Source organism: Chrysochloris asiatica, unplaced genomic scaffold (genome assembly GCF_000296735.1).
Source record: "Chrysochloris asiatica unplaced genomic scaffold, ChrAsi1.0 scaffold00140, whole genome shotgun sequence".
NCBI lineage: Eukaryota > Metazoa > Chordata > Mammalia > Afrosoricida > Chrysochloridae > Chrysochloris > Chrysochloris asiatica.
The window spans coordinates 4,956,031-4,969,161 of record NW_006408658.1 but is presented as its reverse complement, the minus strand read 5'-3'; the positions used below and the strand labels follow the sequence as shown (position 1 = coordinate 4,969,161).

The following is a 13,131-nucleotide window of genomic DNA, read 5'->3' as shown; positions in this document are numbered from 1 at the left end:
AAGCAGGAACTATTTCAATTTTGCTATTGACAAATAATAACGACTATTCTATTAACTGCCTGAAAAATACACAAATCAGTCTTGAAGGAAGTACTGGCAGAATGCTTCTTATAATTGAGAATGGTGAGAATTCATATTGTTTACTTTGGAGACTTGAAATATTTCAATTTTTATTCCATCAATTCCTGGTGCCTTTCAAGAAACTGAGGCAGCACAAGAGGCACTCACTCATCTCTGCCAAGAAATTTGGAAGACAACTATCTGACCAACTGATTGGAAGAGATCCGTATTTGTCCCTATTCCAAAGGCAGGTGACCCAACAGAATGCGGAAATCATTGGACAATCTCTTTGATATTCCATGTGAGTAAAGGTTTAGTAAAGGTAATATAGAAACAGCTGCAAGCATACACTGACAGAGAACTTCCAGAGGTTCAGGCTGGATTCAGAAGAGGCTATGGAATGAGGGATATCATTGCTGATGTCCAATGGATCTTGACTGAAAGCAGAGAATATCAGAAAGATGTTTACCTGTGCTTTATTGACTACACAAAGACTTTTGATTTGTGGATTATGACAAGCTATGGACAACATTGTGAAGTATGAGTATCTGGAACACTTAATTGTGCTCATGAGGAATCTGTAACTGGACCAAGAGGCAGTTGTTGTTCGAACAGAACATGTGAACATTGACTGGTTTAAAATTAAGAAAGGTGTGGGGTAAGGTTGCATTCTTTCACCATACTTATTCAACCTGTATGCTGAGCAAATAAGCCAAGAAGCTGGGTTCTAGGAAGAAAAAAATGGATTGGAGGAAGATTCATTAACAATCTGATATGAAGACGATACACCCTTGCTTGCTGAAAGTGAAGAGGACTTAAAACATTTATTGATGAATATCAAAGAGCACAGCCTTCGTTATGGATTACATCTCAGTCTAAAGAAAACCAAAATCCTCACCACTGGACCAATAAACAACATTCTTATCAACAGAGAAAAGATTGAAGTTGTCAAAGACTTCATTCTTCTTGGATTAACTCAGCACTCATGGAAGCAGCAGTCAAGAGATCAAACAATGTATTGCATTAGGCAAATCTGCTGTACAAGACCCTTTAAAGTGTTGAAGAGCAAAGATGTCAGCTTAAGGAATAAGGTGTGCCTGACCCAAGCCATGGTATTTTCAATAACCTCATATGCATGCAAAAGCTGGACAGTGAATAAGGAAGACTATAGAAGAATTGATGCTTTTGAGTTATGGTGTTGGAGGAGAATATTGAAAGTGCCATGGGCTGGCTGCCAAAAGAACCAACAGATCTGTTTTGGAAGAAGTGCAGCCAGAGTGCTCCTTGGAGGCCAGGTTGGCCAAACTTTGTCTCTCATACTTTGGATATATTGTGAGAAGGGACCAGTCACGGGAGAAGGATATCATGTTTGGTAAGGTGGAGGGTCAGAGAAGAAGAGGAAGACCCCCAATGAGATGGATTGGCCAAGTGGCAGCATCAATGGACTCAAGCATAGCAACAATAGTGAGGTTGGCCCAGGATCACACAGTGTTTTGTTCTGCTGTGTATAGGGCCACTATGAGTTGGTACTGACTTGATGGCACCTACCAACAACAACAATGTTGGAGACAGCTTCAGGAAAGACTAAAGGCTATTAAAATATATCATTCAATGCTTCCATATGCATAGAAGATCTGTAAAAAAGGAAACCCGCTCCATATAAAGGACTGATGCAATAACTACAACCACAGGCTCAAAAATACTAAGGTTTGTGAGAATAACAAGGCTTGTGAATTTTATTTTACATTTTATTTTATTTTTCATTTTATTTTGCACAATCAAGTCATGAGGTAGAGTCAACACAATGGGTGGCATTAACAACAAGAAGATGTTCCAGGCAAGATGCAAAATTAATTCACAGAGTCTCAGGTGCATATCACTGATTCTGAATGATTATCCTCCTAAGCTCAGTGGTATGGCAGAACTCCCTGGTGGACTTACCTATCCAGCTCAGAGCATGACTGAAAAACAGACACTTCTGTACCTTCAGTCCTTCACAAATATGGCCTTGGGAAGTTTTATGTGGATGATAGTCTTGGAAAGCATCAACTAAAATGATAAATCCTCCATACCTTATTGGATATGCATGAAAATATAGAAATCAAGACAGGCTCCCGATTGCTATGGTACACAGTTTGGTGAGTCTTTTATCAGTTCTCAGTTAGGATGACAGATAAATGAGAAGAAATGATAGAATATAGAAATGTCAGAAAGTATGAAAGAGCAGAGGGTCTGAAACTAGGTTTATGACATAAAGGAACTTGTACATTTGTATGTAAAAGCAAATGCATCCCTCATAATTCCTGCTTGAATTTGTACGTTTTCAAAAACTAAAAGGGCAGATCTTATAAACTGGGAAGATCTGTTAATTATTTTCAAATAGGATGAAGTTAACAAGAAAAAGGAAAGGAAAGAAGGGAGGAAGAAAGAAAAAAAGCAGCCCTTAATGAGTACTTTCAAATCTTAAGTCTAGGGTTAATATAAGTAAGTATTGTTTTATGTGTTGTCTGCAGAACCTCTGGATGAGTTGGAGTCACCAATCTTTCAGGTTAGCAGCTGAGCACTTAAGTTTTGTGCCTCCAGGGGTCTTATCACAAGTAAAAGAGATATACAATAACAATGAAAACAGTCAGGCATATTTCTGAGCCATGCTTTATGCAGTGTAGAAAAAGATTGAGAGAGAGCATAGTATTGTTAAAGTAATTTATAGTTGTTTGTTGTTGTTGTAAAGTGCCTTTGAGTTGATTCCAACCCACAGCAACCCTGTATAGGATTTCTGAGGAGCAGCTGTTGAGCTTCAACAGCCAATCTTGGAGTTCAAACAGCTTTGCGTCTGGCACATTAGCCCACAGCGCCGCACCAGGACTCCAAGTTATAGTAGGAACAGGCATTTGAAAATATCCTTTATGTCTCTAACAATTTCCCTGTGTACTCTATCTCTTAGGATCCATGATTTTGAGTCTTTAGATCTTTGGTTTAGGCATCTTATGTCTGAAATATTTACCATTCCCTACAACATAAATAATTCCCTTCTTTATTGTTTGAGATATGCAAAGTAGGCAAAAAAAATCTTGGGCCCATTTCGCTGATTATCGCAAGATTTAAATCTCTATTGAAAATATTTCTGTACTATTTAGAGTAAAATTGATATATCTTTATAAAAATGCATAAAGTAATTCTATTTTATTATTTACTTGAGCAAAAGGCAAATTAAATGGGATAACGGTATGTTAATCTCTAAATTGTACAACATTGCATTTATTTTTTAAATTCATGTAATATATGTTTTCAAATTTTCTTTAACTATTATGTTGTTGTTGTTGTTAGGAGCCATGGAGTTGGTACCGACTCATAGCGACCTTATGCATAGTAGAACGAAACACTGCCTGATCCTGGGCCAACCTCACTACCGTTGCCACGCTGCTGCTACTTGGCCAATCCATAGTATTGGGGGTCTTCTTCTTTTTCTCTGACGCTCCACCTTACCAAACATGATATCCTTCTCCTGACAATATGTCCGACGTATGAGAGACCAAGTTTGGACATCCTGCCCTCCAAGGAGCACTCTGGCTGCACTTTTTCTAACACAGATCTGTTGGTTCTTTTGGAAGCCAGCCCATGGCACTTTCAATATTCTCCTCCAACACTATAACTCAAAAGCATCAATTCTTCTACAGTCTTCCTTATTCACTGTCCAGCTTTCGCATCATATGAATTTATTGAAAATACCATGGCAGTGCCACAGTGTTAGATAAAATTAAAGGTAGCTTCAGATAGACAGAATGAAAGAGAGAGAGAGAAGAAAGGAAATGAATACTTTGCAAATTTGGAAATACAGGAAAAAATAGTGATAGTATAGAATACTGAATATATCATAGACTGCCAGAAAGAATACATCTGTCTTTTAAGAAGTATAGCAAGAATGCTCCTTAGAAGTGAGCATGGTGAGACTTCTTAGTCTCACACACCTTGGACATGTTTTCAGGTGGGATTTACCCCAGGAGAAGGATGTCATGCTTGATAAAATAGACAGTCAGTGGAAAGGAAGAATATCCTCAAATACATGGATTGGACACAGTGACTCCAACAGTATGCTCCAACATAGCAATGATTATGAGGAGATCCTAAGTATCAGTGTTTCATTCTGTTGTACACAGTGGTATTATTAGTTGGAACCTATTCATTGACACCTACACTTACACACTTACAAGTTTTTCTTACATATTTATTAACTTTGCAAAAACATTGTACAAAATTGACTAAAAATCTATTTGCCTGTGTCTTTGATTTGATTTTTAGACAATGAGCAATTAAATGTTAAAGACGCCTTATGTTTTAATATCAAAATCTAATACTGAGGCATTCATAGTACTTAAAGAAAATCTGAATACTTATATTACAGGAATTGAGTCCTGGTGTGGCACTGTGAGCTAATGCGCTGGACTGCAATGTGGTTTGAACCACAGATTGGCAGTTCAAGCTCACCAGTTGCTCCTTGGAAAACCTGTGCATGGTCACCATAGGTTGGAACTGACTCAGTGGCACTTAACAACAACAACATTATAGGAATTTAAAAATAAATGTAATGTTGTACAATTCAAAGATTAATATACTCTTATCCTATTTATTTTGCCTTTCACTCAAGTAAATTACAAATTAGAAAAACTTTATGCATTTTTATAAAGGTATATCAAGTTTATTCTAATTATTATAGATTTTTTTCAATAGTGATTTAAACTTTGTATGATATTTAATGAAGAAGGCCCAAGATTTACTGACTATTTTGCACATCTCAAGGAACCTACCTGAGGCACTTCACAGTAACATTCAAAGGAAGTATGAATAGCAACTTCTGAGCCCTCCTGCATTATGTGGTGAGTGTAATCACCCTGGTGAGTCATATTCTCCAATCAAAAGAATCTAAAACTGTAGGTATGTTGTTATATGCCAGTGAATTGGTTCCAACTTAGGTTGTAGTATTTTGTCGCTGTTGTTAAGTGCCATGGGGTCATTTCTGACCCATAGCAATACTGTGTAAGGTTTCCAAAGAGTGGCTGGTAAGCTTGAGCTGCAGACCTTGCAGTTCAAACAGACTTTACAGTCCCATGTATTAACCCACAGTGCCACACCAGAACTCCAGATCATGGGTAGAAGACACAAACTCTAGATGTTGACTGTTGGTAGTTTGTAGCGTTGTTGTTTTTAAGTGCTGTCAAGTCGGTTCTGACTCATAGCTATTGTATATGGTTTCTAAGGAGCAACTTGTGAGCTTGAATCACTGACCTTAAGGTTCAAACCAACTTTGCAGTCCAGTGCTTTAGCCCACAACACCACACCAGAACTCTTAACTAAAAACTCCTCTGAGGCAAAGAGGAGAGGGAGAGAAAATAGATAAAATTTCATTCTGGTGCTCAATCTGGTGAGTCTTCCTACTCTTCCAATTTACTGTGGCACCCCTACATCATGGTGAAGGACAAAAGGAAGGTGAAGGATAGGAGATAAAGGGTATGTTTTGAGGAAAGCAGACAGAATGGAGAGGATCATAAAAAGGTGTCTAATCCTGTTAACAAGAATCCTGGTGTGGTACTGTGGGTTAATGCACCAGACTGCAAAACCGTTTGAACTGCAAGGTCGGCAGTTCAAGCTCACCAGCTGCTCCTCGGAAACCCTATGCAGGGTTGCTATGGGTCAGAAACTACTCAATGGCACTTAACAACAACAACAGTCCTGTTAACAGGAGCTCTGGTAGCATAGTGGTTACAAATGGGGCTGCTAATCTCATGGTTCTCATGATAATCACTGCAGTTGAAACTACCAGCTGTTCTGGGAGAAAGATGAGGCTTTCTGCTCCTGGAAAGATTTACAGCCTCAGAAACCCCACACAGGGTCACAATGAGTCGGAACAACTCCATAGCATAAAATAACAACAACAATCCTATTAAGGAGCTTAGGTAGGGAGTGGTTACGAGGCGGGCTGCTAATCTCACAGTCAGCAGTTCGAAACAACCAGCATTTCTGCAGGGCAAAGATGCTTTCTGCTTTTGTAAAGATTTATAGCCTCAGAAACCCTACACAGGTTCACCTTGAGTAGGAACCGATAACGTGACAAATAACAACAAATTACTACTAAAAGCATTTGGTAAAGTTAAATTTAAGAATAGAGTTTGTTGGAGTCAAGGTTAGTAATTAAAATTTAGAAGTATTTAAAATGTGATATTTTTGTGAGAAAGTTATGATAATTACAAGGGGTATTTCTGTATCATATAACTTCCTATGGATTTGCAATTACTCCACCTAATTTTTAAATTAAAATTAATAAAATTCAATGCTTATTAACAGGCTTTTCTTCCTAGTCTATTTTAGTTTGATATCTCTGCTAAAATCATCATCTCGCCATGAGTAATTCTGAAGGTACTGGAAATATTGGTACAATTTCTAGCATAACAGCACTCAAGATACTACAGCCCAACAAACTGACCTAAAGGTGATGGTATTTTATATGGACCAACTATTAAAGAATGGACTCATTTTAATTCTTTTAAAATGATTTTTTATATTTTGATACAGATGATGAGTTTGTGCATTTGTTGAATGTTTATTACACATCTTGCATGTTAATCCCTGTGCATTGTTATTTAACCAACTGGAATTAATGGCTACCTTTATATTTAAGAAGGAGCCCTGGTGGTGCAGTGGGTTAAATGGTAGGCTGCTAACCACAAGGTTGCCAGTTCAAACCAGTCAGATGTTCTATGGGGGAAAGATGAGACTGTCTGCTCCCTTAATTATTTAGTCTCAGAAACCCTATGAAGCAGCTCTACTGTGTCCTATAGGGTCACTCTGAGTTTATTCAATGACAGTGGTTTTGTGTTTTTCATTTTATATTTAAGGGCTAATTGAACAATTGTTGTTACTAAGTGCTGTTGGTTTAGCTCTGACTCATAGTGATGATGTGATGGGTTTCTGAAGAGTGACTGATGGGTTGGAACCAACAACCTGTGGTTAGCAGTCCAATACTTATACTACAGTGCCACACCAGGACTCCTAAGAGTGTTCAAAAGTGTTCAAAAGTGAAAAGGGAGTTTGTTAGTGATGATAGTAATAAAAAAGGTATTTAATGAAATGAATGTTCAGGCAAAAGTTTTGTATAGTCTCAGTGATAATATTATTTTTAAACTAAAATAAATGAGAATGCTAGCAATTTTTAAAGTACCAGGTAGAGCGTTTTATTATAATTTGTTGTATAACTTCCTCTCTGACCTTAAGCTTTGTACATAGTAAATTTGAGCTTTTCAGAATTATCTATAAAAAAGAATGTAAATAATTTTATGATGATTTTATGTTACCTTTATGTCTCCAATGCTGTAGGATTATATCTGGTGTCTTGCAGACTGGGTAAATACACATTTCTGACACCTATGGACGTATTCATCACCATATAGAATGTTCCCTACCAATAACACCCAATTTCATCCCTTATTTTTCTTGCTGTTGGGAATCCCAGGAATGGAAACATTCCACATCTGGATTGGCTTTCCCTTTTCTGCTGTGTATATGATTGCACTATTAGGGAACTTCACCATTCTGTTTGTGATCCAGGCTGAGAACAGCCTGCACCAACCCATGTTCTATTTTCTGGCCATGTTGGCCACTATCGACTTGGGTCTATCCACAGCTACCGTCCCTAAGATGCTTGGTATCTTCTGGTTCAACTTTAGAGAGATAATCTTTGAAGCCTGCCTTGCCCAGATGTTTTTCATTCACAAATTCACAGTTATGGAATCAACAGTACTCTTGGCAATGGCTTATGACCGCTATGTGGCCATCTGCAATCCACTCCGATATAGCACCATTCTCACTAACAAGTTTGTTTCTGTGATTGGTCTTAGTGTATTAGTGAGGTCATTTATTTTTGTGTTTCCATTGATATTTCTCATAATGCGATTGCCCTTCTGTGGAAATCATGTCATCCCTCACACCTATTGTGAACACATGGGTCTTGCTCGCCTGTCTTGTGCCAGTATCAAGGTCAATATTATTTATGGCTTATGTGTAATTTGTAACCTAGTGTTTGATATAATAGCCATTGCTATTTCTTATGTCCAGATACTCTGTGCTGTTTTCCATCTACCTTCACGGGAAGCCCGGCTCAAGTCTCTCAGCACATGTGGTTCACATGTGTTTGTAATTCTGTCCTTCTATACACCAGCCCTCTTCTCCTTTATGACACATCGCTTTGGTCATAATGTCCCCCGCTATATCCACATACTACTGGCCAATCTCTATATCATAGTGCCACCAATGCTTAACCCTATTATATATGGAGTCAGAACCAAGCAGATCTATGACCGTGTTAAGAAAATGCTACTGTAGAAATAAAGAATGTAAGAAAATCTCACCCAGTATGAACAAGATTCATTATGTAATTTTTGAAACTTTAGGCAAGAAATGCTTTTTCATAAGAAATATAGTAGATGTGTATTTATAACATTTTTCCCTTTGTGTTTCAAGTTAACCAAATTCCCACCTATCTTTCCAGCACTTTTCTCATTACTTCTGCTTAGTTCTCTATCCCTAGCCTCGATTTCTTTATATTTTATATTATTAATTTCAATATCTTTTATATTTTTATATCAACATACATGAATGTACGCATTATTGCCAGATTAATTGGTATTTAATGAACCTGTTTTGTTCTCCTCCCAAATTTATCTTATTTTTAAGTGTCTTCTTTTTAGATCTTCTTATGGTAGAAGTCCTGGTGTGGCACTGAAAGATAATGTATTAGACCACAAGGTGAGTTTCAACCATAGGCTGGCAGTTCAAACTCATCAACTGCTCCTGGAAAACCCTATGCAGGGTCATTAGGAACCAGAACTGACTCAGAAAGGCACTTAACAATGATAGTGTGAATATAATGGTGATTGCAACTTTCCTGACATTGTGGAATTTACAAAGTTTAAATTAGGCAGCAATCTTAATTTATAAACATCTATCATTTTCTGTTAACTTTTCAAAAATTATAAATTAAGTTTGTCTACCTTTGCAAAACAATTTTAGTCCATTTATCCACTTTCTGATATGTACTATTATTGGTGTATTTTAATTTACACCAAGTATAAACCTCAGACACACCATAGTTATTGTTTTATACAGTCTATATTCAGTTATGCTTTTGAGTTATGGTGTTGGAGGAGAATATTGAAAGTGCCTTGGGTTGCCAAAAGAACCAATAGATCCGTTTTGGAAGAAGTGCAGCCAGATTGCTCCTTGGAGGCCAGGATTGTCAAACTTTGTCTCTTATACTTTGGACATATTGTCCGGAGGGACCATTCACTGGAGAAGGATATCATGTTTGGTAAGGTGGAGGTCAGAGAAAAAGAGGAAACCCCCCAATGAGATAGCCTGGCCAAGTGGCAGCATCGATGGACTCAAGCGTGGCAACAGTAGTGAGGTTGGCCCAGGATCGGGCAGTGTTTCGTTCTGCTGTACATAGGGTAGCTATGAGTCAGTGCCGACTCGATGGTACCTAACAACAATAACAACAATATTCAGTTAAATATTTGTACATATTTACTAATTCACAGTTATCCATTCCTCCATAGCACTCTAAATTTCCATCTGTAACAATTTTAATTATGCCTGAAAAATAAACTTACAACCTGACTCATGCTTTCCTGAATTGAAACCAAGCAGTATCCAATTGTTCTACTGCAGTGACTGCCTCTGTATAGGTCCTGCAGGAACACAGTTAAGTGTTCTGGAATTTCCATCCTTCATATGTTATCCGTAATTTGTTATGATCCATACAGTCAAATGGCCTTTTAATAATATTAAAAACAGGAGTAAACATCTTTCTGGTATTTTGTACTTTCAGACAGGATCCATCTGACATTAGCAGTGATATCACTCATTCCATGTCCTCTTCTGAATCCAGCTTGAATTTCTGACAGTTTCCTGACTACACTACCATAAACACTTCCAAATTATCTTTAATAAAATTTACTTATGCATGGTATTAATGGTATTGTTTGCTAATTCCTGTATTCCTTTGTTCTTTTAGATATCTTTTCTTTGGAATAATGATAAATATGTATCTCTTCTAGTCATTTGGCCAAGTATCTGTCTTCTAATTTTCTCTCTCTCTATATATATATATTATGAATTGAGTGAAGGCTTACAGAACAGATAATTATTCCTGCATTCAACAAATCACATACTTATATTCATTACAATGATTGCAATCTCCTCTATGCACCATCAGTTAGCAGTATTTATTTCTATTAAACTCTTACACTCCTGCTGTATCTTCTGTTGCCTTCATCTTTACTCTGCTAACTTTCCTGTTGCCTTCCCTGTCACCTAAATAAACATGTGTCTACCCTCTATCCATTGAATAATTTTCCCTTCCCTCCCATAATAGAATATTTCTTTAATAAAATCATTTCTTAACTTTTTATAAGTTATTTCATATACCATTTGTCCTTTTGTGATTGACTGATTTCACTCAACATAATGTCCTCTAGATCGAATCCATGCTATGAGGTGTTTCACAGATACAAAGTTATTATTCAGCATTTCATAATGTTGTATTCTGTGCATATACTGGAGTTTGTGTAACTATTCTTTTGATGGGTATTTATCTTTCAAATTTCTTGGCATGGATGAGTAAGTAACTCCAAAGTTGCAGTGATTTATTCAAACATCTTGATTGGTATTCAATCACTTTCTAGAGTCTTGTTTTTTGACAATGCCTTCCATGAAACTTGAACTTCTTTGATCAAGGCCAAAGATTTTTTTTTTTTTCATTTTTATTGTGAATTATATGTTAGTTTACATGGGAGAATATTCTCCATTATTCTTACTTTCATCCTATTGTATTTCATTTCATTGCAATGATTATAATCTCCTGCATGCATCATCAAACATCAAACGATACACTCCATATGCCTGTTCCCCTGGCCACCAGCACACAGCCCCTTTCCCTCCCTCAGTTCAGAGTCCCCAGCTACTCCTTCTCTCCATGTCATCATCTCTGCCTCCATCCCTGGTGTCACTGCCTCCCTGGACAGGGTCTTGCACTTCGCTTTTCTCCCTCCGTTGATGTTTCCGGGGATCTCCGCTCCTGGACTGCAAAATCAGCCACTCACCTCCTTTTGTTACAAAACATTTACATTTACCTTTCCTACACTTACTATCAGACCTGATAGCAATCATTCTCTATTGAACCACAGTAGTCCTATCCACCACACCTTTTATCAACCCCATCCAGACAGGTTGGAAACAATTCAGTGGAGATTCTACCTTTCCCCATACCCTCTGGAACTAGGCTCCCTGTTGAAAGCTTGTAAACCAGTCATTTCTTGCCTTTGTAGCCCCCCCATTTTCGGTATCCAATATCTAGGTTCCCCATCCTTTAACGCCCTGTATGCAAAGGGGGTGGGAATGATCCTCACTGTAAAGATTTGTTCACTTCTTTGTCATCCTGCATTGAAAAGCATATGTCAAGTTCATCCAATTGTAGTGAGTTACTCTTTTTTTTCCCCCTCTTCGTTCTTCCTCTAGTTGTGTTCTGATCATCCAGCCACTGATGCCCAGGTCAAATGAGTACTATCTGTGAGTGTGGGCATTCTTGTACAACTCCCCTCACTTCATATTAGCTGGATGCTTTAGTCCTCTGGGGCCATGTCCCTGCCCCTGGGTCCAGGAGTCCCCAGGTCTTATCATACTGCTGGTTAACCAGGTCTCAATCCAGGTTAATGGGAGTCTATTGAATGTGGTTGGGCTTAGCTCACAAATTCATCATTGTTTTTCTCCACTTCTCCTTATCGATGACAAAGGGGTCAGCAGCAAGACTACATGCCTGCTCATGTATTCCATTTAAGTTTCAGTCTTGGAGGAGGGTTTGCCTTGAGGGGACGTGACCACTTGGTTTTTCCACTACTTTTTTGATATTTCTATTCCTGCTGGTGTGAGATGATATCTCATTGTTGTTTTGATATACATTGCTCTACAGAATAAATTCAGAATTCCTGTGAAAAGACAAATGGTTAATGTTACAACCTTTGTAAACATGTTTGTCTGGCAATTTCCCACCACAGTTCTGTAAATTCTTCTATATTGCCCTTTCCTGATGCCTCCCTCTACCATGAATGATAATGATATTAAGAGTCACTTTGTTTGTCTGTGTGTGGGACAGGCATGCTGACAATTGCTATAACTGCCATATTTCTGCTTTTAACAAGAAGATTGCTTCTCTCAGTGTTGCTGCTTAGATCACTGATGTGTGAAACAAGTTGTTCCTTCCATTGTCTATAACTCTTCAAGGACAAGTTCTACTTACATATGAAAGCACAGACATAGCAGATAAAAACATTACAGAAGTGTATGTTGTTGTTGTTGTTGTTGTTGTTGTTATGTGCCATCGAGTTGGTACCGACTCATAGCACCCTATGCACAACAGAACGAAACATGCCCAGTCCTGGGTGAAACTCAAAATTGTTGCCACTTTTGAGCCCATTGATGCTGCCACTTTGTAAATCTATCTGCTGGGGGTCTTCCTCTTTTTCTCTGACCCTCCACCTTTCCAAATATGATATCCTTCTGCAGCACGAAAATTGGCCATCCTGGTCTCCAAGGAGCACTCTGCTGCACTTCTTCCAACACAGATCTTATTCTTTTCCAATTGTATTCCATCAAATCCTGGTGCCTTGTTCTTTGCCAATTCCTTCAGTGCACCTTGGACTACTTCCTCCTGTATCATGGGCTCTTAATTATATGCTACCTCTTGAAACGGTGGAACATCAACTATGGAACATCAACCATTTCCTTTTTGTACAGTGACTCTGTATTCCTTCCATCATCTTTTGATGCTTTCTGCACCATTCAATAACATTCAATATCCATCATTCAATATACATTCTGAATCAGAAGAGTATAAGTTGTGATAAATGTGGCTATATTGTGAGCTGTAGATCCCAATTCAGAACAAACCAAACTCAAAGGTTCCAAATGTTTCTTAGTGCACTGCCATAATCTCAACTGTAAGCCTCCTTCTTCCCTATGAAGGTG

The 13,131-nt window shown here is 38.0% G+C and overlaps 1 protein-coding gene across 1 annotated transcript; it reads left to right on the top strand.

Annotated features, from left to right (window-relative positions):
* The first annotated feature begins 7,503 nt into the window (after window positions 1-7,503).
* On the top strand, window positions 7,504-8,433 carry LOC102824892 (olfactory receptor 52E2-like). Its single transcript, XM_006870233.1, has one exon. It carries the CDS (start codon window positions 7,504-7,506, stop codon window positions 8,431-8,433), a length of 930 nt encoding a protein of 309 aa, XP_006870295.1.
* Window positions 8,434-13,131: the final 4,698 nt, after the last annotated feature.

Excerpts from the sequence above, each read along its gene's own strand:
- LOC102824892 (XM_006870233.1), top strand. The coding sequence starts at position 7,504 with ATGTTCCCTACCAATAACACCCAATTTCATCCCTTATTTTTCTTGCTG.